At 52.5% G+C, this 23,982-nt stretch overlaps 1 protein-coding gene across 1 annotated transcript in view; it reads right to left on the reverse strand.

The window, feature by feature from the left end:
- Positions 1 to 23,982, reverse strand: part of PREX1 (phosphatidylinositol-3,4,5-trisphosphate dependent Rac exchange factor 1) — a 186,285-nt gene that overhangs the window by 89,010 nt on the left and 73,293 nt on the right. Inside the window, exons 2-4 of the mRNA XM_086702427.1 lie at positions 17,052 to 17,123; positions 12,080 to 12,202; positions 5,163 to 5,267 (exon numbers count right to left, since the gene is read on the reverse strand). Of these exons, the coding sequence (XP_086558553.1) occupies positions 5,163 to 5,267; positions 12,080 to 12,202; positions 17,052 to 17,123 (300 nt within the window). The remainder of the gene's footprint in view (positions 1 to 5,162; positions 5,268 to 12,079; positions 12,203 to 17,051; positions 17,124 to 23,982) is intronic.

The raw sequence follows: 23,982 nt of genomic DNA on the forward strand, positions 1-23,982 counted from the left end.
CGTTCAAAACTGCCTCGAATGGAATAGCAAACAACAGAAAGCGAGGTAAAGAGCCATCAACTGCTCGCGTTTTGTGAGTTCGAGCCCCACACTGGGCTCTGTGCTGACAGGGTACAGCCTGCTCAGATCCTCTGTCCCCCTCTCCTTGCCCCTCCCCAGCTTGCTCTCGCGTGCTCTCTCTCAAAAATAAACAGTAAAAATAATTTAAAATAATTTCCAAAAAAAATAATAAAAATAACCATCAACTGAAGACTGGGAAACTATGCCTATGGTAGACTGACATAATTGCCACACTAAATGGCGGTAAAAACGGGGGACCTGACAGTCGCAGAGGGACACAGATGGACCCCAAACACCAAAGGATGTGCATGGTATGAACCCATCTACAGAAAGCTTTTAAAAACACACAACACAGGGGTGCCCGGTTGGCTCAGTCGGTTAAGCATCTGACTTCAGCTCAGGTCACGATCTCTGGGTTCATGGGTTCGAGCCCCGCATCGGGCTCTCTGCTGTCAGCACAGAGCCTGCTTCGGATCCTCCATCCCCGCCCCCCCCTCCCCCCCCCCACCTCTCCCATGCATGCTCTCTCTCTCTCTCCCAAAAATAAATAAACATCTAAAGAAAATAAAATAAAAATACACAAAACCAGGCATTGCTTATGGAGAACACATCTGTAGTGAAATACAAAAACATGGGTGGAAAAAAAATAATAAACCAAATTCTAATGGGGGGAGAAGTTACCTCTGTAGAGGGAGGGTAACAGGATTTGGAAAGTGAACTGGGTCCCCCACCATGCCCCTCACGGTCCTGTCCCTGGGGCTTACTATGTGTCCAATATATGCATGCATGCATGCACGAATGAACGAATGAATGAATGAATGAATGAACAAACGAATGACACAAAGGATGAACAAACTGTCAGCACATCCCCCAATCTCCGCCTTCCTCCTCAACACCATGCTGGCAGACTGCAAACGAAACAGGAACTCTCGGGAAAAAGAATTCTCATTCATTCATTTATTCATTCATTCATTCATTCCACGAATTTACACTGTGTGCTTGCTATGTGCTGGGCACAGTTCCAAGCACGAGGAAGCCTGCCCAGCAAAGCAGACAAATTCCCTGCTTATACTGCAGTGAAAATGAGACCAGGGAACATTTACCGTGCGCTTACCACGTGCTAGGCTCTGTGCCTCGTGCTCTGCCTCTATGTAAAGTTCATCGTTGCGGCCCCCGCAAAAGCAGGGGTACTACCCCCCCATGACAACTGGCGCAGAAAACTGAAAGAACAGGTCCAAGACTCAGGGGTGCTGCCTTCCAGGGATCTCAAGGGGCCCTCTCCTTGGAGAAGCAAGACCCCAGGGCCCCCAGGGCCCCGGCTCTGACAGGAGCTGCGTGGCCCCCGCACCTCCCCCAGGCACAGATGGGGGATCGGAGCTGTGGCAGCTGGGAGATGCCAGGCCCCACACTGTTCACACTCGGGCCTTTGTCCTCTGAGCCAGTGCTCAGCACAAGCTGCCCTGGTGATGTCAGCTCCGGGCAGAGAGAGGGGAGCCTGGGGGTAGCAGAGTGCTTTCCAGAAGCCCCCAGGACCTGGCGGCAGAAGGGCCGGCCTCTTTGTCCGGGATCAAGGGGTTTTCACATAACTGTCAAAGCTGCCAACCGCACTTCTCCCCCAAACACTCCAAATTCCTGTTTCGCTTTATTTTCATTTAAGAGAAAAAAAAGAAGCAAACACACACTGAGTTGCCATTCACTATTCCAGCAAGATCACACTCCAGGCACGATGGGAAGAACTTCGGCGAATTATCTCTCTAAATTCTCCTCCTTCACAGAACCGACTCGGGTGAGTGCATTTACTACATGTATGCGCAATGAAAAAGCTTTTTATAAACCTCAGATCCCTTCCATTATCCAAATGCTCCTTCATTATCTAGCCCTTTCCCTCCTTCTGATCTCACTTCCTCCCATACTCTCCATTCCAGCTACCCTGGCTTCTAGCTATTTCTCCAGCAGGCTGCTACCTCAGGGCCTTGGGACTTACAATTCCTCTACCTGGAATGCTTTCCTCCCAGATACCCCTTGCCGCTCTCTCTTTTTAACTCCCTCAAAACATCCTGTCATCCTTAATGGGGACTATTTCTTCCGGGGGATTTCATACCACATGACAATCACGTAAGTTTCTCCTACTAGAATAGCTGCTCCACGAGAGGGAGGACTTTTCTTGCCTTGGTCACCGCTATTCCCCAGCACTTAGCATGAATGAGCAAACAAACGAACACATTACCCCCATTTTACCGACAAGAAAACTGAGTCACAGAATGATGCAGTCGCCATTCTATCTCTCAGCTAGCACACAGCACGTCGTGAGAGGAAAGCCAGAGCCTGTCTATTCGCAACGTCTTAACACTCCATCAGAGACTCGAGACAGCTCTCCTGCAGGTGGCCGAAAGCTGGGAGACACCAGCAAAGAGGGGGAAAGATGACGAGCTTGCTGGCACTCCATGTGTCCTCCCCCTGCCCGATCGGGCCCAGCCCAGCTGTCGCTAGGAAAACGGCAGCCTGGTGCACCAGGAAGACTGCAGGAGAGAGAGAGAGGAAGGAAGGAAGGAAGGAAGGAAGGAAGGAAGGAAGGAAGGAAGGAAGGAAGGAAGGAAGGAAGGAAGGAAGGAAGGAAGGAAGGAAGGAAGGAAGGAAGGAAGGAAGGAAGGAAAAAGCGAGGCCCTTCCCTTCCCACACCCTTGCAAACACCATCCTGGCATCTTCCTGCTTCTCAAGACACGGCTGAGCCCAAGAGGACACCCCCAGAAAGAGGGACCCTCAGCCAGGCCTAGATAGAGCCTGGGCAGCGGGGACTGCTGGGGACTAAGGTCAGCAGGTGGGTCACCGAAACAGGGTCGTGTGTGTGTGGTCTTGTGCTACGCGACTTCATCTCTGCTTTTGGCCCAGACTCTTGAATGAATATAAGTACAAAACTGGAAACGTAAAGGTGCAGGTGGCAGTAACAAACGGCATCGGCCCCGAATGCTAAGGCACTTGAGACAAAAGGAAATCCATTGACCCATCTGCCTTTCCTCAGACGCTCACTGGAACTGGACCACAAGCATCAGGAGCTCACTGGCGAAGGAAACATACATTTTGAATCAAAATTCTGGAAACACTCTGTCAGAGACTGTGCATCAGGGAGAAGTACACATAAGAGTTTTATCATGCAGGTTGGCTCTCTGGGCGCGTGGTTAACACTCCTTCTGCTACGGCCCGTAGCCACTCTACTCTCGGGTGTTCTATTCTCTATGTGCCCTTGGGAAATAAAACGGTACTTGGGGCGGGACTGTTGGTCTTTGACTGAATGAGCAGGGGATTTAGAAGTGAAGGATCGAGGGGCGCCTAGGTGGCTCAGTCGGTTAAGTGTCCAACTTTAGCTCAGGTCATGATCTCACAGTCTGTGAGTTCGAGCCCCACATCGGGCTCTGGGCTGACAGCCCAGAGCCTGGAGCCTGCTTCGGATGCTGTGTCTCCCTTTCTCTCTGCCCCTTCCCTGATTGCGTGCACTCTCTCTCTTGCTCTCAAAAATAAATAAACATTTTAAAACATTAAAAAAAATAAAAGAAAGATCAGGATTTGAAACCACGAGAACATCAATCACTTTTCACGTAGTCTTAGGAAGTCACTGAAGATTTGCGATTCATCACAATCACCTGTGGCAAAGGCTATGCGGTGTCCCCCAAGGTATTCTTCCACGGCAACATTATTGCCATCTGGGCACACAGCTACATGCCCCAGCCTTCCCTGCAGCTGGGTGTAGCCGTGTGACTAGGTCCCGGATGTGAGTAGAAGAGATGTGTGCAACTATGCCTTTAAGAGGAGAAGGGCAGGCCCTCCTTCCCGCCCTTCTGCATCCCACTACCTGGAACGTGGAAGTGGTGAGAAGTCGACTTACACCCTGCTGATGAGGGTGCACACTAGGGCACTGGCTCCTGACATAAGGGCCCCTATACCAGCCCCAGACTGTCTATATCCGCACTGTTAACATGAAAGAGAAACATTTATCTTGTTGAAACCGCTGTGATTTGGCATGTCTGCAGAGCAGACAAATGTATATCTTAGTTCATACACAACAGATAGTGGCTGGTAAAGCCCCAAGGAAGTCACAAATGAGAACCTTCATCCACAAGCCAAGCTCTCTGCAACTACAGAGCCTGTAGAGCGAAGGCCATCACGGATGTCTGGGGTGTGGCCCGACCCATATCTAGTCCCAGCTTACTTCCACAAACGCAAGCCAACGCCCTCTCGGGCTCCACCCCACCCTTAGGGCTGGTGGTTTGGGTAGAGTTGACTCTGCCCTCCAGCTCCAGAAGTAGCCAATCAGCAACAACCAACCCCTCCATCTAGAACAACTGGTTCAGGGATAGGGTCTTGAGCCAAGCTGAGCCAATGAGCATCAGACCCAGGATTCTTGCTGTTACTGCTGAACCAAGGGGAGCTCTCTTATCCTAAAGCTGCTCAGTTATCAGAGGTATGAGCACAAAGCTGCTGGAGGCCACGTTGGCAACCCCAAGGAGACAGCCTCCCTGAGAATGGAACCAAGGCGGGGCAACGCAGAACCAAGAAACACGTCCCTGATGACATATTTACACACCTAGATTCTTCAGTGCCTGAAGCCCTCCGGGGTCTTAAACTTCCCAGAAAAGCGAACCCATGTATTTTTTTTTTTTTTTTTTTTTTTTTGGCTTAAGCCAATTTTAACTGGGCTTTCTTTCACTCATAACTAAATAATCCTAATAATACAATTATTACTACCATTGACACCACTCTTTTCAGGATCACGACTTTAGGCCAGAAATTGGCAAACTTGGCCCGAGGGCCAGATCCAGCCCTCCGCCTATTTAGTAAATAAACTTTCCTGGAACACAGCCACGCTCACGCCTTTATATATTATTTATGGCGGCTTCCATGCTACCAGGGCAGAACTGAGTCACTGTGACAGAGAGCGCATGATGCGAAAAGGCAAAAATGTGGCCCTTTCCAGAAAACGTTCGGCGATCCCAGCGTTACCCCAGCTGTCATGCCCAGCCGACCCCGGGCAGCACAGGTCAGCGCGAAGCTGTCTCGTGCCCAGGGATTCGCAAGGCCGAAGCCGAGTGGAAGACAAGTAAACTTACCAAGAGGAAGGCGCGGACAGTGGGGATCTTGTTGAGCTCCACAAGCAGCCGCAGGGCCTTCTCGTGGTTGCTGCAATATTCCTCGTACACGCAGAACTTGTCCTTCTGCAAGACAAGGACAGAGCCTGTGGGAGACAGCCCGTGGCAGGAGAGCAGGTGCTCTGAGATGTGCTGACAGCTGGGCCAGCCTGGGAGGAAGGACTGGCCCAGAGCCTGAGCGACCACACGGCAGGAGGGGTTTCAGGTAAGGTGGCTCCCACTCGCTGCAGGCCTCGCAGCCTCCACTCCTGTCCCCATTCTTCACCCAGCAGCCTGAGTAACCTTTCAGGAAGCAGCACAGCCCAGGGTCAAGTGCACGGACTCAAGCCAGCAGCCTGGGATTGAATCCCGGCTCTGCATTTACAAGCGTGAACCTGGGCAAGGTACCTGACCGCTCTGTGTCTCAGTTTCCTCATCAGTGGAGTTATTAATAGGCCTTAACTCGTGGGGTTGTTGTAAGAATTAAATGAGTTAAAACATAAGGTTTCAGCATATAGTAGGAGCTCAAGAAGTGTCCACCCTTAGTATTAAAGCACAAGTCAGACTGTGTCACATCCCTGCTTAAAACCCCCCAGTGGTGGGGCGCCTGGGTGGCTCAGTCAGTTGAGCATCCGACTTCAGCTCAGGTCATGATCTCACAGTTGATGAGTTCGAGGCCCGAGTCAGGCTCTGTGCTGACAGCTCAGAGCCCGGAGCCTGTTTCAGATTCTGTGTCTCCCTCTCTCTCTGCCCCTCCCCAGCTCATGCTCTGTCTCTCTGTCTCAAACATTTAAAACAAAAATTTTAAAAAAAACAACAAAAATCCAGTGGTATTCTATTACACTACAAATGAAATCCAACACTTGATTATGAATTTCAAGGGCCAGATACATGACCCTGTCTTTCTCTGACGTCATCTCACTGGCCTTCTATCTACTCCTTGACTTTGCCAGCCTATTCCTACCTCAGGGCCTTTGCACTTGCCATTTCCTCTACCCAGAACACTATGCCCCCAGGCCTGACTACTCTCCAACTCAAATTCCACCTCCTCAAATGCCACCTGGATTACCCTAGCTAAAGCAGCCATCCAGGTATAATCTGGAATTATTCAGATTATTTGTTTATCTGTCTTTTCTGCAGGGTAGTCCGCTCCCTGAAGGCAGTGGACCACATCCATCTTGCTCACTGAGGTATTCCCAGACCCTGGCACAATGCCTGGCATACAGTAGGCCCCTCGATGAACACCTGCCAGATAACTGACCTTAAACACCTACCACGTGCAATGCCCTGTATATACAAACCTAAAGAATCTAGATAAAGCTCAGGAATGTGGGGGAGAAAATAGATCGCTGGCCTCTGCCACATAGCAGCGACAGCCTTGAGGCAAGGGGATACCTCTGTTGACCTCCAAACGCCCCCTAAGCCCCAACTCGGACTCTTTCCAATCTAGAGGTCATCTGTAGGTCACCAGGTCTGTAACCATCCGTCAGGGCTTCTGGGACCAACAGGAAGCTTTGCACTGAACATTCTTGGTTCCAAAAGGCTCACACAATACTGCTTCCCAGCCCGCCAAACCCTAAACAAGGATGTCCTGGGTAAAGCCGCTGGACAGGAAGGGCTGAAGGGCCTTGACCTTGCAGTGGGGGTTGGGCAGGAGACCCCAAGAAGCTAAGGAAGGAAGAGGCGGGTCTACAAAGCAAGTAACTCATCTTGTTTCTAAACAAACCCCCCAGTCATCCTGCCGATGGGCGGCTACAGGAAGCAGAAAACCAGAGAGGAGAGAGGATGGGTTTCAGAATCAGTAAGCCGCCCCCACCTGCCCAGGCTCGCCTCTGGGGGCTCCGTGTGCACCCTCTGAGCAGACGCCCTAAACAGCAAAGGGCCCACAGCTGGAGCCACTGGCCGACACGGAGCGTGTGCTCAGCACTTAGTACACGCCTCGCACTAGTCTCTTGGAAAGAGGGTAAACCCATTCGGTCCTCGCAGGAACCTGCCAGGTAGTTACTGGATCCGCCCCACTCACACATGGGAAAACCAAGGCCAAGTCCCGAGCCCGGGGTCTCACAGCCTCTCTCAACTGCCCCTTGCTGCCATGAAGCTCCGGGGCCTGACCGAAGATGGGGATGGGAGCGGGAGGCAACAGGGGGACAAAACCCAAGCCACAACACCACAAGCAAAGCTCGGACGGGACTGCAGAGAATGATGAAAAAGTTACTCGAGAACCAGACCGCCTGGGTAGGAAACCCAGCCCCAGGCTCCCTAAGTAGCGGGTGTGGCCCTGGACAAGCTGCTTCACCTCTTTACGCCTTGGTTTCCTCATCCGCCAAACAGACATGATAACAGCCCCTCACTGCTTGCGCTGCTGGCGGGGTAAATAACTTAATATTTAATACAAGTGGGACACGATGAACTCTATATAATATTTCAAAATTCCTCGAAAAGTATTAGCTACAAACACAATGGGCAAACATGAATATTAGAGAAAAACACCAAAACAGACAACGTTAGGATCATCCAGGAGAAACGGCCCTGACGCCTACCTCCCAGGAGCGGCTACAAATGACCTGAAACGTTACAAGACACAAGCCACATGTTCCAAACACTACCACCAATGTCTGCATGCACACGGAAACACACAGAGTCCCCGACCATCTCCCTCACCCAGTGTCTGCAGACGCGCAAGGGCAGGGAAGGGGAAAAGGGGACCCCAGCATCCCCGCCCCTGCCCCCCGCACACACGCTGCCCGAGCGGACGCTTTCCATTTCCACTGGTCTCCAGTGAGCCCATGGGGCCATCAAGGCCCGTGGAGACTGGTCAGGAGGTCTGCACCACAGGGGTTCACCCAAGCGAGGACAAAAGATGTGAGGGAGGGAGGCCTCTAGACACAGGTGGAGCCAGGCCTCAGCTGCGGACCACGGGGAGGTGGGCTGCAGAGAAGAGAGAAAGGGCCTTTCCGGTTGAAGGTGACAGGAAGTGGCCCGCCTGAGGCCTGCTCCTGCAGAGAAGGCCTGCAGGGCCCTATTACAGGGGGGGCTGGGCTCTGAATGCAGGCACATGAAGGACAGCAGGAGGTCCCAACCATATGTAAGGAGCTCTAGTGACTGGGGGGCCCCTACTAGCGCTGTTCAGAGATAAGACACCAGAGCCCCTGAGACCATAGCGGCATCAACCTCAACCTCATACGTGCAATCGCAAGTTCTCCACCCAAGTTCACGGTCTGGCTTCCCAGGTTGCCAGCTCTGCGGCCTTGAACAAGGCATGTCATGTTTCAGAGCCTCTGCATTCTTGTCCATAAATTGTAGACAATAACGGCTTCCCCACCAAGAGGCGGTTTGGCAAGATTATCAGGTGAACACGTTGTAAGTGCTTCGAATGGTCCAGATCGAGGACTCACTAAGTCTTGGCTGGTATTAGTGTTGGTGTTATTGAGGCTGCTCTCACTACCATCGTCAGGACCGCGGGTGAACAGGTCTGTGAACAGGGTGGGGCACTGGGTGGGTAGGCTCTGATGGTGAAAAGAAGAGACGCCAAGTGGGGAGGAAGGGAGCTGAGTGGGTTCACAGGTTTAGACAAGGCCGGCAGGGAAAGGCACCAGGCAGAATCCGGGAAACGCAGTAGGCCTTGACCTCAGGTACGTCTCCCTTCTTGGCTGTGCAGTGTCCACCTCCCCCCACCCACCCCTGCCCTGTGAGCCCCGTGGGGGCGGGGCTTGCATCGGCTGGGGTCACTGCTGTAGTGCCAGTGGGGACTGGAGTCGCCAGCAGGGAGCAGGCGTCGTGAGGACTTGATGAATGGAGGCAAGGAAGCAGGAGGAATTAAGAGGAGCCCAACAGACCTCAAACCAGCTCCCGCTCCTTCTAGATGACCCTGGTCCACTGCAGCCGCGGCCTCGGCTCTTTGCTGGGACGTGCCTGGTTTTACCCACCCGCCACCCATTCCCCCGTCTTCGTTCTGGTCACGGCCCCGAACTTTTCCCCTGGGAACCACCTCCTCCACTGAGCCCACTGACCCCACCCCACTCCCAGGCACCGCAAGTGAGCGCACGACCCAGGCCAAATCAATCAAAGAGTCCCCTGTCCTGGCAACGGTGGCCATGTGCCCCAAGCTGGGCCAAGAACAGCCCTCAATGACTCATGCTGGAATTACTGTGGAGAGAGGCTCTCTTTGAACTGTCACTGCCGAGCTGGCAGACTGTCAGCCTGAAGCTGCTAAAGGCCACGTCTGCCACCCTGTGAGGCATTCGGCCCCCCGCCCCTCGAGAATGAAGCCAACACAGAGGAAATCAGAGCCTAAAGAGAAAGACCGAGTCCTGGAAACACCATATGGGGCCCTGGATCCAGCTATGCCTAAATCCCGCTCACTGGAATATTTTGTTTGTATGAGCCATAAAGTCTTTTTTGTTGGCTTAAGCCTACTTGAATTGGTGTTTTCATCACTTGCAATGAAGACAGTCCTAATAAATGCACGCTCTGAAAGGCGGGAGAAAATGAAAAACTGGCCCCAAGCCTGGTGAGGTGACAGGGTCTCCCTGTCCACTTCCATCTGTACCCTGAAAAGACTGGGCCAGAAAGCAGAGGCAGATCTGTTTATTCTCACACGCTAACCCCAATCAAAGAGTGGCACTGGCTGGAACTGGTGAGAAGGAGTCTCAAGCCCCACCCCCAGCCCAGGGAGCCCAGGCAGAATGCTGTGATTGATTAGCGATGTCTGCCGTGGCTGCAGTGAGGGGAGGCTCCCCCGAGCCCCTCTTCCACTCTGTCATCCTCTCCTTCAGCTTGTGAAAACGGCAGGGGACCAGGACTTGAGGCTTGGAGAAGTTAAATTTAGCAAATGGAGACACCCCCTCCCCAAAACCATGCCCGGCTCCATCACTCCCCTGTCCTTGCCGGGAGCCTAATCCCAGCTGTGTCTCGGGGCCCCAGACCCTGCAGATACGGAAATGCTGCTTTTGACGGCTCAGAGCCCAAGTGTTCCATTTCCTCCCAGGGGCCCCACATGGGGCTTTGATTGTTGTGCCAAGAAGAAAGGGACAAGCAGTTGTGCACACACAGATGTGGTGGGCGGGGAGCCTGTGGCTGCGGGGTTGGGATGTGAAGGAGGAGAAGTGGACAGATGCCAGCTGAGACAGCTGGGGGAGAGGGTCGAGCCCCCGGGGAGGCTTCACGGATCGTCAGAGGTGACGGCTGCCGCCCGCAACGGGCCCGGCCCGGGAGCCTCGCTGCCTCCACGGACGCCATCTGCTCCAGGCCACTCCCTTTACACCCAGAAAGACTGAGGCTCACACGGAGGCTGGCCACGTGGACGCCTCCCCCATCGCAGAGGGAAGCGTGAGATCCCGGTCTGACTTTTGCGAGGGTTTCCCCAACGTATCATCCGCTTATCCGCACAGCTACAGGGAGGGGGTGAGAGCCACTCACACCGCACGACCCTGCTACAAACCTGCAATTCTTAGGGGGAGATCTCTATGGGATCTGCCCCCACGGCATCCCTGCACACCGCCGCCCCCCATCACTGACTCTGCACCGGCCACACCAGCCTGCCTGCCTTCCCCTCCGTGGACACCTGGTCCAGGGCCTCTGCCCTCCCGAGGGTCTCCCTCTGGAACGTCCCACCCCCCACCCCCACCCCCAGCCAAGATCATCCCACTTTACCATGCTCCAGAGGTCTGCCCTGAGGCAGTCGGAGTTGCCAGATAAAACACGGGACACCCAGACGAGAAACACGGGACACCCAGATGAGTCTGAATTTCAGAGGAACAACAAATCATTTCTTACTGAAGTGTGTCCCAAACAGTGCATGAGACATACTCACACTAAAGAATTATCTTTCATTTGCCAATTTGCTCAGATGTCATGGGTGTTTTTGTTTGCTCCGTCTAGCAATCGTGTCCCTGACTTCCCAATTTCAAGCAACTTCGAGCACAGTCACTCCTCGCACATCTGTATTTTATATCCTTTGTAACCCGGGTCACCATCTGTACTGGCAGCCTCCGTTTCTGCAGCCTACGAGCCTCACGGTGGTGACAATAAATCTGTCTTATTTAGGGCAGCATTCCTCAGGGCCAAGTACAGCGCCTGGCACACAGTAGGTGTTTAGGATGCATTTCAGGAAACTTAGCGTGTAAGGTGATGAAAAACATAAGCCCTGGGGCCAAATTACAATGGCCCAAGTCCCAGCTCCAGCATTCCCTGGCCGTGTGAGCTTGAATCATGATCTACCCTCTCTGGGCCTCCGTTCCCCTGATGCACACTGTCGAAGGTTGTTGTGAAGTTTTAATCAATTAAAATACGTGAAGCACTGAGAACAGCACCCGGCACAAAGAGAACATCTGTGCTAGTTTGCCATCAACTCAGTAGGTGGTGGTCAGGTTTTAGGGTGCCCACCCCCTCCTCCCGCCAACCATTCTCTCACTACTCCAAGCAACTCGGGAATCCTGCAGGAAGAGACAGACTATTGTGAAAAGCCATCAGCCTCTCCGACCGGCAGCTGAGTGGGAACCCAAGACACCCTCGTGGGTCGGGGGGTGGCCAAGCTGGGACTCACACCCAGGTCTGCCTGGCCCAGGTCCACCCTCTTGGCACTGGCTACCCTGTTGGTCATTCTGCGGCAGAAGGGTCCTGCCAGCCCAGGAGGTCATGGGAACCCCAGGACATGGTCGTGCCACAAGGAGCCCCGAGGAAAAGGCAGCCGCACTCCACACGGCATCGAGGGGAGGGAGAGACAACTAAAAACAGCACTAATCTGCAGGGGCCGAACGGCTTCCCCTTGTTCCTGTGGGCAGAGGCTGGGCCTGCCACCTGCCTCTCCGTGTCCCAGACAGGCCCGCAGAGGAGGCTGGGGAAGAGGCCCACTCCCCCAAAGCTACACGCTCCAACAGGGGCTGGGGCACCGTACTCACGAATTTTAAAAAAACGTTCCCAAGTTCATGCTGAGACTGAGGCTCGGGATGTAAACAATACTCCAAGGCAGCCAAGAAATCCTTGTGAACTTCCAAGATGTCTTCGATGTTCGAGAACAGGATCTGGGAGGAAAAGCGAGGCCCGAGGACAGAGTCAATCAAGGCACAGAGGGAGAGCAAAATCAAGCATAAGAACATGCATAACCCCCAGTGCAGACGAGAATATGATGCAACAGGCACACTGATACACTGCAGCCAGTTTAGCCACTCACGAAAATAACTAAAACAAAATAATGCCAGCATCTATTCATGCCTAATCCTGTGCTACGAACTTCACATGCATTTACGGCATCGAATTTTCTGTGTAACTCCATGAGGCAGAAACTACCGTCATCCCCCATTTATAGATGAAGAACGGGGACCCAAAATAAATTAATATTCTCAAGGTCACGCAGTCCACTAAGCAGCAGAAGGGAGGTTCACACTCAGCATGCAGGGAACTAGATATTAAGACATTCATCACAATTTTCATCATGGTCGACAACGAGCATGGTGGATCAGAAGACTTGATTTTTAAAACGATGAGGGTCCTTCCATGCACCCATCACATGATGTGGCCAAAGAAAATACAATAGGGAAGGATGTTCAAAATATTCATAGGAGTGCCTGCGCGGCTCAGTCAGTTAAGCGTCCGGCTTCGGCTCAGGTCACGATCTCACAGTCCGTGAGTTCGAGCCCCGTGTCGGACTCTGTGCCGACAGCTCAGAGCCTGGAGCCTGCTTCCGATTCTGTGTCTCCCTCTCTCTCTGCCCCTCCCCCCACCGCTCTCTCTCAAAAATAAACATTGAAAAAAATCTTTTTTCAATATGCTGTCTAAACTTGCACAAACAATACATAAGGCTACCTTTTCCCCTGAATGAATCTACAGAGTTTGAAATGCACATACAACCTGACCCAGCAATTCTACATTTTAGGATTTAACTGGCAATCAGTTGTCTCCGACCAGGGACAATTTGGCCCCCCAGGGGACATTTGCCAATGTCTAGGGACATTTGTGGTCATCACAAATTGTGGGGAAGGGATGTTACCAGCATCTCATAGGTAGAGGCTAGGGATGCTATTAAACACAATACACAGGAAAAGCCCATCACAGCAAAGAATTATCCGGCCCAAAGTGTTAATAATGCCAAGGTGAAGAGCCTGGTGGAGAGCCAAGGACACACTGCAGCCTTGTCGGCAATAGCAAAAATGTGGGGAAAAGGCAAATGGCCAAAGGGGGGACTCATCAGATAGCTGGATCAACTGGCCTGATTATAATTAAGTAAGTAAATTCTACATACTGAAATACTATGCAGTCTGTAGGAAGAATCTGCAGATCTGTATATATGGACATGCAATCCTGGAATGACCCTTAATATATATTGTTAAGTTGGGGGGGGGTGGTTTGGGAGGGGGGAGTCATGGTTGCAAACAAGACTCCAGCATGGGCCGTCTGTGTTTCAAAAGGAAAAAAAAAAAAAAAAAAAGCCATTCCTCCCCAGGGGAATGAAAGCAGAGCCTATCTGAGTGAAGAGTCAAGCTGGTCACTGCAGGGACCTCTGGGAAGAAGAACTAAGAATTAAGAAGACTTTCATCTACTTAAGGTTCTTTTGAACTGCATAAATCCTCTTTCCCTTAAAAAAAAAAAAAAAAAAAAAAAAGAGGTGAGGGGGCCTGGGTGGCTCAGTCGGTTGAGCGTCCGACTTCAGCTCAGGTCATGATCTTGCAGTTTATGAGTTCGAGCCCCGCATCAGGCTCTGCGCTGACAGCTCGGAGCCTGGGGCTGGCTTTGGATTCTCTGTCTCCCCTCTCTCTGCCCCTCCCCTGCTCATGCTCTGTCTCTCTCTCTCTCCCCCCCCCTCTCTGTGTCAAAAATAAATAAACATTAAAAAAAATTTTTTTTGAAAAGAGGTACATTTTTTTTTAATTTAATTTTGAAGAAGGTCCTCAGATGTTTCAAAAACTAAAGCACAGTAAAATGAATCCAGCGAGAAGTCCCTCCTCCCACCCATCCTACTGGGGCCCACAGCAGGGGTAACCAGTGTTACGACTGGTTTGTGGTTCCCTCTGGGGTTTTTATTCATTCATTCAGCAAATACTGACTGACTGAGCACCTACTGTGTGCCAGGCACTGTTAGAGGCCCTCGGGGATACGGCAGGGAACAGACATGTGCCTGCCTTCATGGAGGTGACATTCTAATGGAAGGGGACAGGCAACAAACAAAGAACCAAAACAAGTGTTTGTTTTTTCATGTTTTTTTTTTTTTCAGAGAGAGAGACAGCATGAGCGGAGGAAGGGCAAAGAGAGTGGAGACAAAGGATCTGAAGGGGGCTCTGTGGTGACAGCAGAAAGCCCAACGAGGGGCTCAGACTCACGAACCATGAGATGACCTGAGCAGAAGTCGGATGCTTAACCGTCCAGGGGGTACCTGGGTGGCTCAGTTGGTTAAGCATCCAACTCCTTTTTTTTTTTTTCTAATGTTTATTTATTTTTGAGAGAGAGAGAAACAGAGTGTGAGTGGGGGAGGGGCAGAGAGAGAGGGAGACACAGAATCTGAAACAGGCTCCAGGCTCTGAGCTGTCAGCAAGGAGCCTGACGCGGGGCTCGAACTCACGGACCGCGAGATCGTGACCTGAGCCGAAGTGGCCGTCCAACTGAGCCACCCAGGCGCCCCAAGCGTCCAACTCTTGATCTCAGCTCAGGTCTTGATCTCAGGGTCTTGAGTTCAAGCTCTACATTGGGCTCCATGCTGGGCATGAAGCCTATTTAAAAAACAAAACAAAACAAAAAAACAGAGTTTTCTAGGGGGTAAGAAGCACTAAAGACAAAAGGAAAACACGAAGAGAGTCCCAGGGTGGGACAGAGGGTCATGGACAGCCCTGCTGAGAAGGTGACAGGTGAGTCCAGACCTCAAGGAATGAAGACCAACCCCATGGACCTTTGGAATGTACCAGAAAGTCTACAGAGGGAGATGGCCTGAGGGTGGGCAGGGAAGGCTGGGCTGGAGACCGTTCCTCAGTCTCTGCCCTTCCTCCTCCGCCTAGCCCTGGAGGACACACTCATCATGTGAGGTGGCTGGAAGAATCACCTGCACTATTTGCTTATTTTTCTGCCTCCCATCTTGTCCAGTGCACATGGTTGGATCCGCTTACGTTGAGGACAGATGTGATAGATACAGATCATACTATGTACTACACTCACCTCAAGGGATGGCTGTAAATTTCAAAATGAACATCTGTCTCCCGAGTGTGTACCCAAAAGAAATGACAGCCTGTGTGGTCATAAAAGCCCCAAACTGGAAATAACTCAAATATCCATCCACAGGGGAATGGATGGTAAATTATGGGACACTCACACTATGGATTACTACCCAGCAATGAAAAAGACCGGATCGTAGCTATGCATGACAACATGGGCAAACCTCACACATGTAACAGTGAGAAAAGATACCAGACGTGAAAAAGCTCACTTTTGTATAAAAGTGCAAAACTAATCAATAACTGGGGCACCTGGTGGCTCAGTCCGTTGAGCATCCGACTTCGGCTCAGGTCATGATCTCACGGTTCGTAAGTTCTAGCCCCACGTCGGGCTCAGTGCTGTCAGGGTGGCGCCTGCTTGGGATTCTCGCTCCCTGTCTCTCTCCGCCCCTCCCCCACTCACGCTCTCCTCTCTCTCTCAAAAATAAATAAAACATTTAAAAAAAAAACTAATTGAGGGGCGCCCGGGTGGCTCAGTGGGTTAAGCGTCTGACTTCGGCTCAGGTCATGACCTCACACTCCGTGGGTTCGAGCCCCGCGTTGGGCTCTGTGCTGACAGCTCGGAGCCTGGAGCCTGCTTCGGATTCTGTGTCTCCCTCTCTCTCTGCCCCTCCCCTGCTCATGCTCTGTCTCTCTCTGTCTCTCAAAACTGAATAAATGTTAAAAAAAAATTTTTTTTAATAAAAAAAATTTAAAAAAGACAAAACTAATCGATGGTCACCTTTGGGGAGTGGGCATTTACTGGCAGGGGGACACAGGAGCCTGCTGGGGCAGGAAATGCTCTGTCTTCATTTGGATCATGGTTACATAGACGTGTTCACACGTGAAACTGCATCACGTCCGACACCCTTTACTGCATGTGAGTTATATACCTCACAAAAAAAGTAATCTTTTAAAGACTGAAATAAGTTACAATTTAAAATTATCATAATTTTTGAATCGCAATAAAGAAACAGAGTGTGATAAATACATGTGACAAACAAACAGCAGGTCCTCAGTAAATATTTGCTGAATGAAGGAGTGAATAAATGAATGAACGCATGCATGCATAAAATGCCGAAATCCCAGCACCATCGGGGACCGGCCATGCAGTGACCCTGAACATCTCTTTGCATCTAAAGCCTCGGCTTTTTACCCGAAACACTGAGCTCAGAATTATCAACTGCAAGGCTGCTGTCCAGACTAGCCGACACATGTGGGGAGAACATCCTGTCTGACCAAGTCCCTCACGTGCTACCCAGGTCGGCCGCCTCTGACACCCACCCCACGCTGTCTCCCCTCTCCCCCGGACCAGGACCCTGGAGCCCCAAGAACCAAAGGCAGCCTCCCAGAGGGTGAGGTCACACTGGAAAGCCGGGCCTGGCGAGTGCGGGGGCCTCTGCCGTGCACACAGAGGGCCTATTGACGTCCTCCCGAAACTCCCCACAGCCACAGCCAAGATGAAGGCCAGACCCAATTGCTCAACCGCTCTGCCTCGACACTCAATGCCCGGTGCAGGGGCACGGGCCAGGGCCGCCGAGAGGGCAGCTGGGGGGGCCAGGCTCCCAGGGGCGCTTGGGAAGGGATTTTCCGCTGGCTCCACGCCAGGAGGCCTGGCACAGAGAAGACTGGAAGACAGGATGGCCGTGGTGAGCAAGGCACACAGCGGCAGAGGGGCTGGCCCAGCGATCCACACCTTGACGTTCTCTTCCGTGAGGCCCTTCTCCACGGAGTCCGCCACGTTCTGCCGGATGCGATGCAGGAATGCCTGGGGGAAGAGAAGCAGGGAGAGGTGAGCACCCAGGCCTCTGATCTCTCCGGGGTGGCCTGAAAGGAGGGTGACACGTTCAAACGCCACCTAGGACACAGGAGGTACCACAGTCCAGGAACTTGGGTGGGGAATAAGGAAAAACCTCCCCGGCTTCTGCGTTAAAAAACACACAGGAACATCCCTCACCCCCATTCGGTCCACAAACGTTTACTGAGCGTCTCGCACACCAGACCCTGTGCAGACGCACCCGCAAAGCCTGCCCTCAGGGAGACGCGCCCCCATCTGCTTCCTTACCCATCGCTCTCCCTCTAAAACTAGAATTCATTTCCCTTTCTCTTTTTCCCCCTTTCTCAAAAATTTAACTTCCAGGGGCTCCTGGGTGGCTCAGTCAGTTACGCGCTATGACTCTTGATTTCGGCTCAGGTCACGATCTCACAGGTTCATGAATTCGAGCCCCAAATCGGGCTCTGCACTCACAGTGTGGAGCCTGCTTGGGATTCTCTCTCTCCCCCTCTCTCTCTCTCTCTCTGCCCCTCCCACTGTCTCCCTCTCTTTCTCTCTCTCTCTCTCTCTGTCAGAATAAATAAACTTAAAAAAAATTTAACTTCTAAATCATAACACATTCACATGGTTCGAGAGTCGAAAATATAAAAAGTCAAAAATACGACAAGTCTCTTCTCCTACACACTGAGCCCTAAGGCATCGAGTTCCTCCCCATCCCCCGCACAGGAACCACAACTACAAGTGTCTTCCATAACCTTCCAGAGAATCTTTATGCAAAAGCAACAAACACAAATACTCACAGATACACACACACGTACATGTATTCTTTTTTTTTTTAATGTTTATTTATTTCTGAGAGACAGAGAGACAGAACATGAGCAGGGGAGGGGCAGAGAGAGAGAGAGAGAGAGGGAGACACAGAATCCGAAGCAGGCTCCAGGATCTGAGCCGTCAGCACCGAACCCAACACAGGGCTCGAACCCATGAACTGTGAGATCATGACCTGAGCCGAAGTCGGACGCTTAACCGACTGAGCCGCCCAGGCGCCCCACACATACACGTATTCTGACTTTTCTCCTTTTTTCACACCAAAACACAGCAGCATCCCTAGGACGTGCTGCACCTGCTCTTCCACTTAGTACTGTCCAGAGATCCTTCAGATCCCTACACAGACAGCATCCTCGTTCTCTTCTACAGCTGCCCGGAACCCTGATGTTTGGACGGAGCACAGCCATTCTGCCACTTTTCTCAGGGGCTCAGAATAGAGAAATCACTTCTCTCCCCTGTGGTGTGACAGACGATGAAGGCAGGGGAGCGTCGGGGACTGTGGGGAGCTGGCAAGCACGTCCCATCGGAGGGGACGGCCGTGTCTCCCTTCCAAGCGTGGTCAGGTGGGGAGGCGGCGGGCCCAGCACTGCCAGGTGTTCTGGGATCTGTTTTCAACAGAAGCCAGAAAGTAAGATTTTTAAGGCAAAGTCTGTTTTTAAATCTTGGCAAAATATCGGTGGCTTTCGTGGGGAACCGGGTTTTAGGAGTCAAACGTGAAAGTGGGGGCACCAGAACGGAGGGGCGCGGCCATGCTGATGAGAAATGACGGCAGCCTGGCCCCGGTGTGGGTGGGGTGGCGGGGGACAGACCTGAAGGAGGGGCGGGGGGTGGCCGACACACCCGGGGATACCGAGGCCAGTCCCCTCACGGCAAACTCTGCCTGGTCGGCCCCACTCTGGGACTTGGACCCAGGCTGACCCGGCAACAGCCATGTGACATCCCCTGAGGAAATGACTTCACGGTGCTGTCGCGGCCACTGGGCCACGATGAGCTGGGGTGGCCTGCCAGCTGCCCTTCCTGCCACAGCTGATTACAGAGTGGCGACTCTGCGAGTGAGGCCTGGGTGACGGCACCGTGTCCCCACCGCAGAAGCCGGCTGCAGGTTAATCAAGAGTGCGTGTCGCGTGACCATGCTTGCCCGGGGAGGGCTCCGAGCGGCGGGAGATGGAAGGGACACCCAGGATAGAGGACAGCAGGGGCAGGCAGGCACAGGGGAGGCTGGCCTTCCACAGACGGCTGTGAGACCCGTTTCCATCACCCGAGGGACATCAGTGGCTGTCGCAGGGCCCTGGCCACCGGCAGGCTTGGGTCTCCCGGGAGGTGGTGCACTGGTGGCTCACACAGCCGGTCACGGAGAGGAAAGTCGGGGACACACAGCAAGGCAGCCTCACCCAGTCCTCCCAGCACGTTTACATCCCCAGCCTGGATTCCCCTGAAGACTGGACAACTCGGCCTGGGTGCCTGGGAGTGTCCAGAACCTAATTCCCAAGCCCCCCTCCAAACCCACACCACCCAAGCTCTCCTCCCAGCCTGATCAACAGCACCTGTGCCTACCAAGGGCTCCAGTGAAAACCCCCCAATTGTCCCAGTCACCCTTGACCCCTCTCTTTCCCTGGGACCCCCCCCCACCTTCTGTCCATCGGCAAATGCCTTCAGCTTCACCTTCAACAGGCACTAAAAAATCCAACGTCTTCTCCCCACATCCATCACCTCCTCCCTGTTCCCCCTCACTGTCCCCAAAGTCCTTTCTCCACACACGGCCGGAGGGATCCTATTAAATAGGTAAATCAGATGTCAATCCGCAGCTTAAAATTCTCCCTGGCTTCCCGCTACACTTTACTTTTTTTTTTTTTTTTTAATTTTTTTTTTTCAACGTTTATTTATTTTTGGGACAGAGAGAGACAGAGCATGAATGGGGGAGGGGCAGAGAGAGAGGGAGACACAGAATCGGAAACAGGCTCCAGGCTCCGAGCCATCTGCCCAGAGCCTGACGCGGGGCTCGAACTCACAGACCGCGAGATCGTGACCTGGCTGAAGTCGGACGCTTAACCGACTGCGCCACCCAGGCGCCCCCCCCCCCCCGCTACACTTTAAAACAAATGTCCTGGGGCACCTGGGTGGCGCAGTTGGTTGAGCGTCCGACTTCAGCCAGGTCACGATCTCGCGATCCGTGAGTTCGAGCCCCGCGTGGGGCTCTGGGCTGATGGCTCAGAGCCTGGAGCCTGCTTCTGATTCTGTGTCTCCCTCTCTCTCTGCCCCTCCCCCGTTCATGCTCTCTCTCTGTCTCAAAAATAAATAAACGTTAAAAAAAAATTTTAAAACAAATGTCCTTCCGCAGCCCATAAAGCCCCCATGATCTCGTCCTAGTTAATCTCTCTGACCACACCTTCCAGCACTCCATCACCCCACACCTAGATAATCTTCAGCCCCACTACCATTCTGTTTGTTCCCCCCGCCAAGAGACATTCCTGCCTCAGGACCTTTGCACATACGGTTCCTGCTACCAGGATCTTCTCTCCAGCTCTGCCATGGGCCAGCTCCTTCTCATCCATCAGGCCTTAGGCCAGATGTCACCTCCTCTAAGAAGCCCTCCTGTCTTCATACACTTCCCACCTTTCCATCTTACATTAAAAGCCCATTTGACAGATGAAAAGAGTGAGGTGAGGTCATCTACACCAGCTCCTAAGGCAAGGGCCAAGATCAGAAAGGACTATGGCTGGGATGAAACCTTTACCGCAATCCAACAATGGAGGTCAGGCTTGGAAACTGACAGTTTGGGTTTAAACCTTCCTGCCGGGAGTACTGATGCATAGGGGCACTTGTACCCCAATGTTTATAGCAGCACTCTCAACAATAGCCAAATCATGGAAAGAGCCTAAATGTCCATCAACTGATGAATGGATAAAGAAATTGTGGTTTATATACACAATGGAATACTACGTGGCAATGAGAAAGAATGAAATATGGCCCTTTGCAGCAACATGGATGGAACTGGAGAGTGTGATGCTAAGTGAAATAAGCCATACAGAGAAAGACAGATACCATATGGTTTCACTCTTAGGTGGATCCTGAGAAACTTAACAGAAACCCATGGGGTAGGGGAAGGAAAAAAAAAAAAAAAGAGGTTAGAGTGGAAGAGAGCCAAAGCATTAAGAGACTCTTAAAAACTGAGAATTGAGGGTTGATGGGGGGTGGGAGGGAGGGGAGGGTGGGTGATGGGTATTGAGGAGGGCACCTTTTGGGATGAGCACTGGGTGTTGTATGGAAACCAATTTGACAATAAATTTCATATATTGAAAAAAAAAAAAAAAAAAACCTTCCTGCCGTGTAACCTCAGGAAAATGCATTACCCTCTCTGAGTCTCAGTTTACTATTGGGGATCATAGCAATACTGTCCTACCTTTTAGAATATAATAGGATTAAGTGAGCTGCCCTCAGGGAGCTTGCCTCTCTCTCTCTCTCTCTCTCTTTTTTAATTTAATGTTTACTTATTTTGAGAGAGAGGGAGACACAGAGCATGAGCAGGGGAGGGGTGGAGAAAGAGGGAGACACAGAATCCCAAGCAGGCTCCAGGCTCTGAGCTGTCCGCACAGAGCCCGACGCAGGGCTCATACTCTCGAGCGGTGAGATGATGATCTGAGCCGGAGTCGGACGCTCAACCCACTGAGCCACCCAGGTGCCCCGGGAGCTTGCCTCTCTTGACCCAGCTGTATCTCAGGGGCTGAGAGGAGTGCCTGGCACACAGCAAGCACTCAAAAATCAAAGGAAGGGATGGAGTGTGTCTGACACACAGCAGGAGCCTCAACTCGAGCCACTTGGTAGCCTGTTAGAAGCCTGTTGGCCTTCCCTTTTAAAGGACAACAGGGACAGGGGACAGGAGCTCCTAGGGGATATTTCAGCAGGGCAACGCCGCTGCTGGGAAGGCCAGCCTCCAGCCTCCTGAGACTGGAGGGAGACAAAGGCATGCTGGCCCAGCACAGCCGGGGGACAGCAGGAAGCTGGGAGCGCTGGCCTAGATCGGGCTTCCTGTCCTGGTTTCTTCGCACAAGCAAAGCCACCACCATTGTGCTGGGACAATGAGAGGCTTGGGCCACCCACAGAGTTGCCGCAAACAGGCCCGTGTGAGGGACACAATGGGCAGCTGGTGACCCGGAAAGAATGGGTGGGCAGGGGCTCCGGGCCCAGCCCTTGCTGCCCAAGGCACGATCGGCTTTTCCAGGCCGTGCCAATGCCCTCTGTGGCAGGCTGGGTGGTTGCAGGGGACCCTCGGGGGCGACTCCTTGTCCAAGCCTCGACAGTTCTGGAAATGCAGCCGAAAGCAGCCATGTCTTGGGAACCTCCCTTAGGGACAAGGCCATTCTCAGGATTCCCAGGGCGGCCTGAGCCTCTGCTCTGGCCCCGGGACCTTTGTCCATGCTACACCCATGCCACACTGCTGCCCGGGCTCTTGACCCCACGTCTAACCAAACACCCCTCTGCTTTTTTGATGACGATGATGGTATCTAGAGGATGTAGAAAAAGACCGGAGAAAAATACTAACCAACAGCCACAAACCCAGATTTGGCACATCTTAGCATTATCCCAAACTTCCTTTAGGCCTTTTTTTAAAAAATTTTTTTTAACGTTTATTTATTTTTGAGACAGAGAGAGACAGAGCATGAGCGGGGAAGGAGCAGAGAGAGAGGGAGACGCAGAATCCGCAGCAGGCTCCAGGCTCTGAGCCATCAGCCCAGAGCCTGACGTGGGGCTCGAACTCACAAACCGTGAGATCATGACCTGAGCCAAAGTCAGACGCTTAACTGGCTGAGCCACCCAGGCGCCCCAGTGCAGTCTTTAAAGTAATAACACATCTCCACATGAAAATGGAAAGAATTTATTAAATGAGTTAATATTATGAACAGTATTTGTTGCAAGGTAAATAGTATTATCTGTTATTATCAATAACAGTTTTAGAAGGTGTAGGTATAACTATCAGATCTAGAGTGAAGTTGAGCTACCTATAATAAAATCCATTGATGCTGAAAAATCCCATTGGTGCTGTATATGTTTCATCACTGACTTTTCAAATTACATTGTCAGGGTGCCAGGGTGGCTAAGTCAATTATGTGTCTGACTTTTTTTTTTTTTATAGTTTTTTTTTAGCATTTATTTATTTTTGAGACAGAGAGAGACAGAGCATGAACGGGGGAGGGTCAGAGAGAGAGGGAGACACAGAATCTGAAACAGGCTCCAGGCTCTGAGCTGTCAGCACAGAGCCCGACGCGGGGCTTGAACTCACGGACCGTGAGATCATGACCTGAGCCGAAGTTGGACGCTCAACCGACTGAGCCACCCAGGCGCCCCTGTTTAAGCCATTTCCTAAAAGAAATGCATCAAGTCTGGGAAAGGGGCAGACTGGCAAGGGGCACGAGGGAGCCCTGGGACGTGCTAGAAAGCTTCTACTTCTTGATCTGAAAGGTGGCTTCACAGGCCAACGCGTGTACACGAAGCCTCATCGGTGTGTCCTCAACATTCGTGCGCCATATCCGTGTGCCGTGTGAGTATCACACACGAAGCGGGAAGAGATGAAGCATCACGGAGAGAGGTGAGCCACTGTGCACCTGCCCTCGCCGCCAGGCACCGCCCCCGCCCCCGTCCTGGATCCGGGCTCCTCATTCCCCCCGCGTGCCCCCTGCCCGCCGACCATGCACACGTGGACGGACGAGCCATGGAGAACGGGGCTCTGCGTGCGTTTACGGCATTTCCATAAAGGACGTGCTTGCAGCAACTTGCTCTCTCCACAGCACATCTTCCGCGCTCATCCACGTGGAGACGGGCACCTGGCAGCACCTGCCGTCCGGACCCCACCCACATCCCTGGGTCCTCGCCCCCGGGGCGCACGGCGGCACCTCCTCTAGCTGCCAGCACCCGCGTCTCGTAGCCCGAGGGCCCTCTCTCTGGCGCAGGGCAGGCCCGAGCTGTCGTGCAGAGACGTATGAGGAAACCGAGGCACGGGGTCCAGGCCACCTCCCCGGCGGCCCCCAGG

This window comes from Puma concolor, chromosome A3 (assembly GCF_028749965.1).
Source record: "Puma concolor isolate L17-30 chromosome A3, mPumCon1.1.hap2, whole genome shotgun sequence".
NCBI lineage: Eukaryota > Metazoa > Chordata > Mammalia > Carnivora > Felidae > Puma > Puma concolor.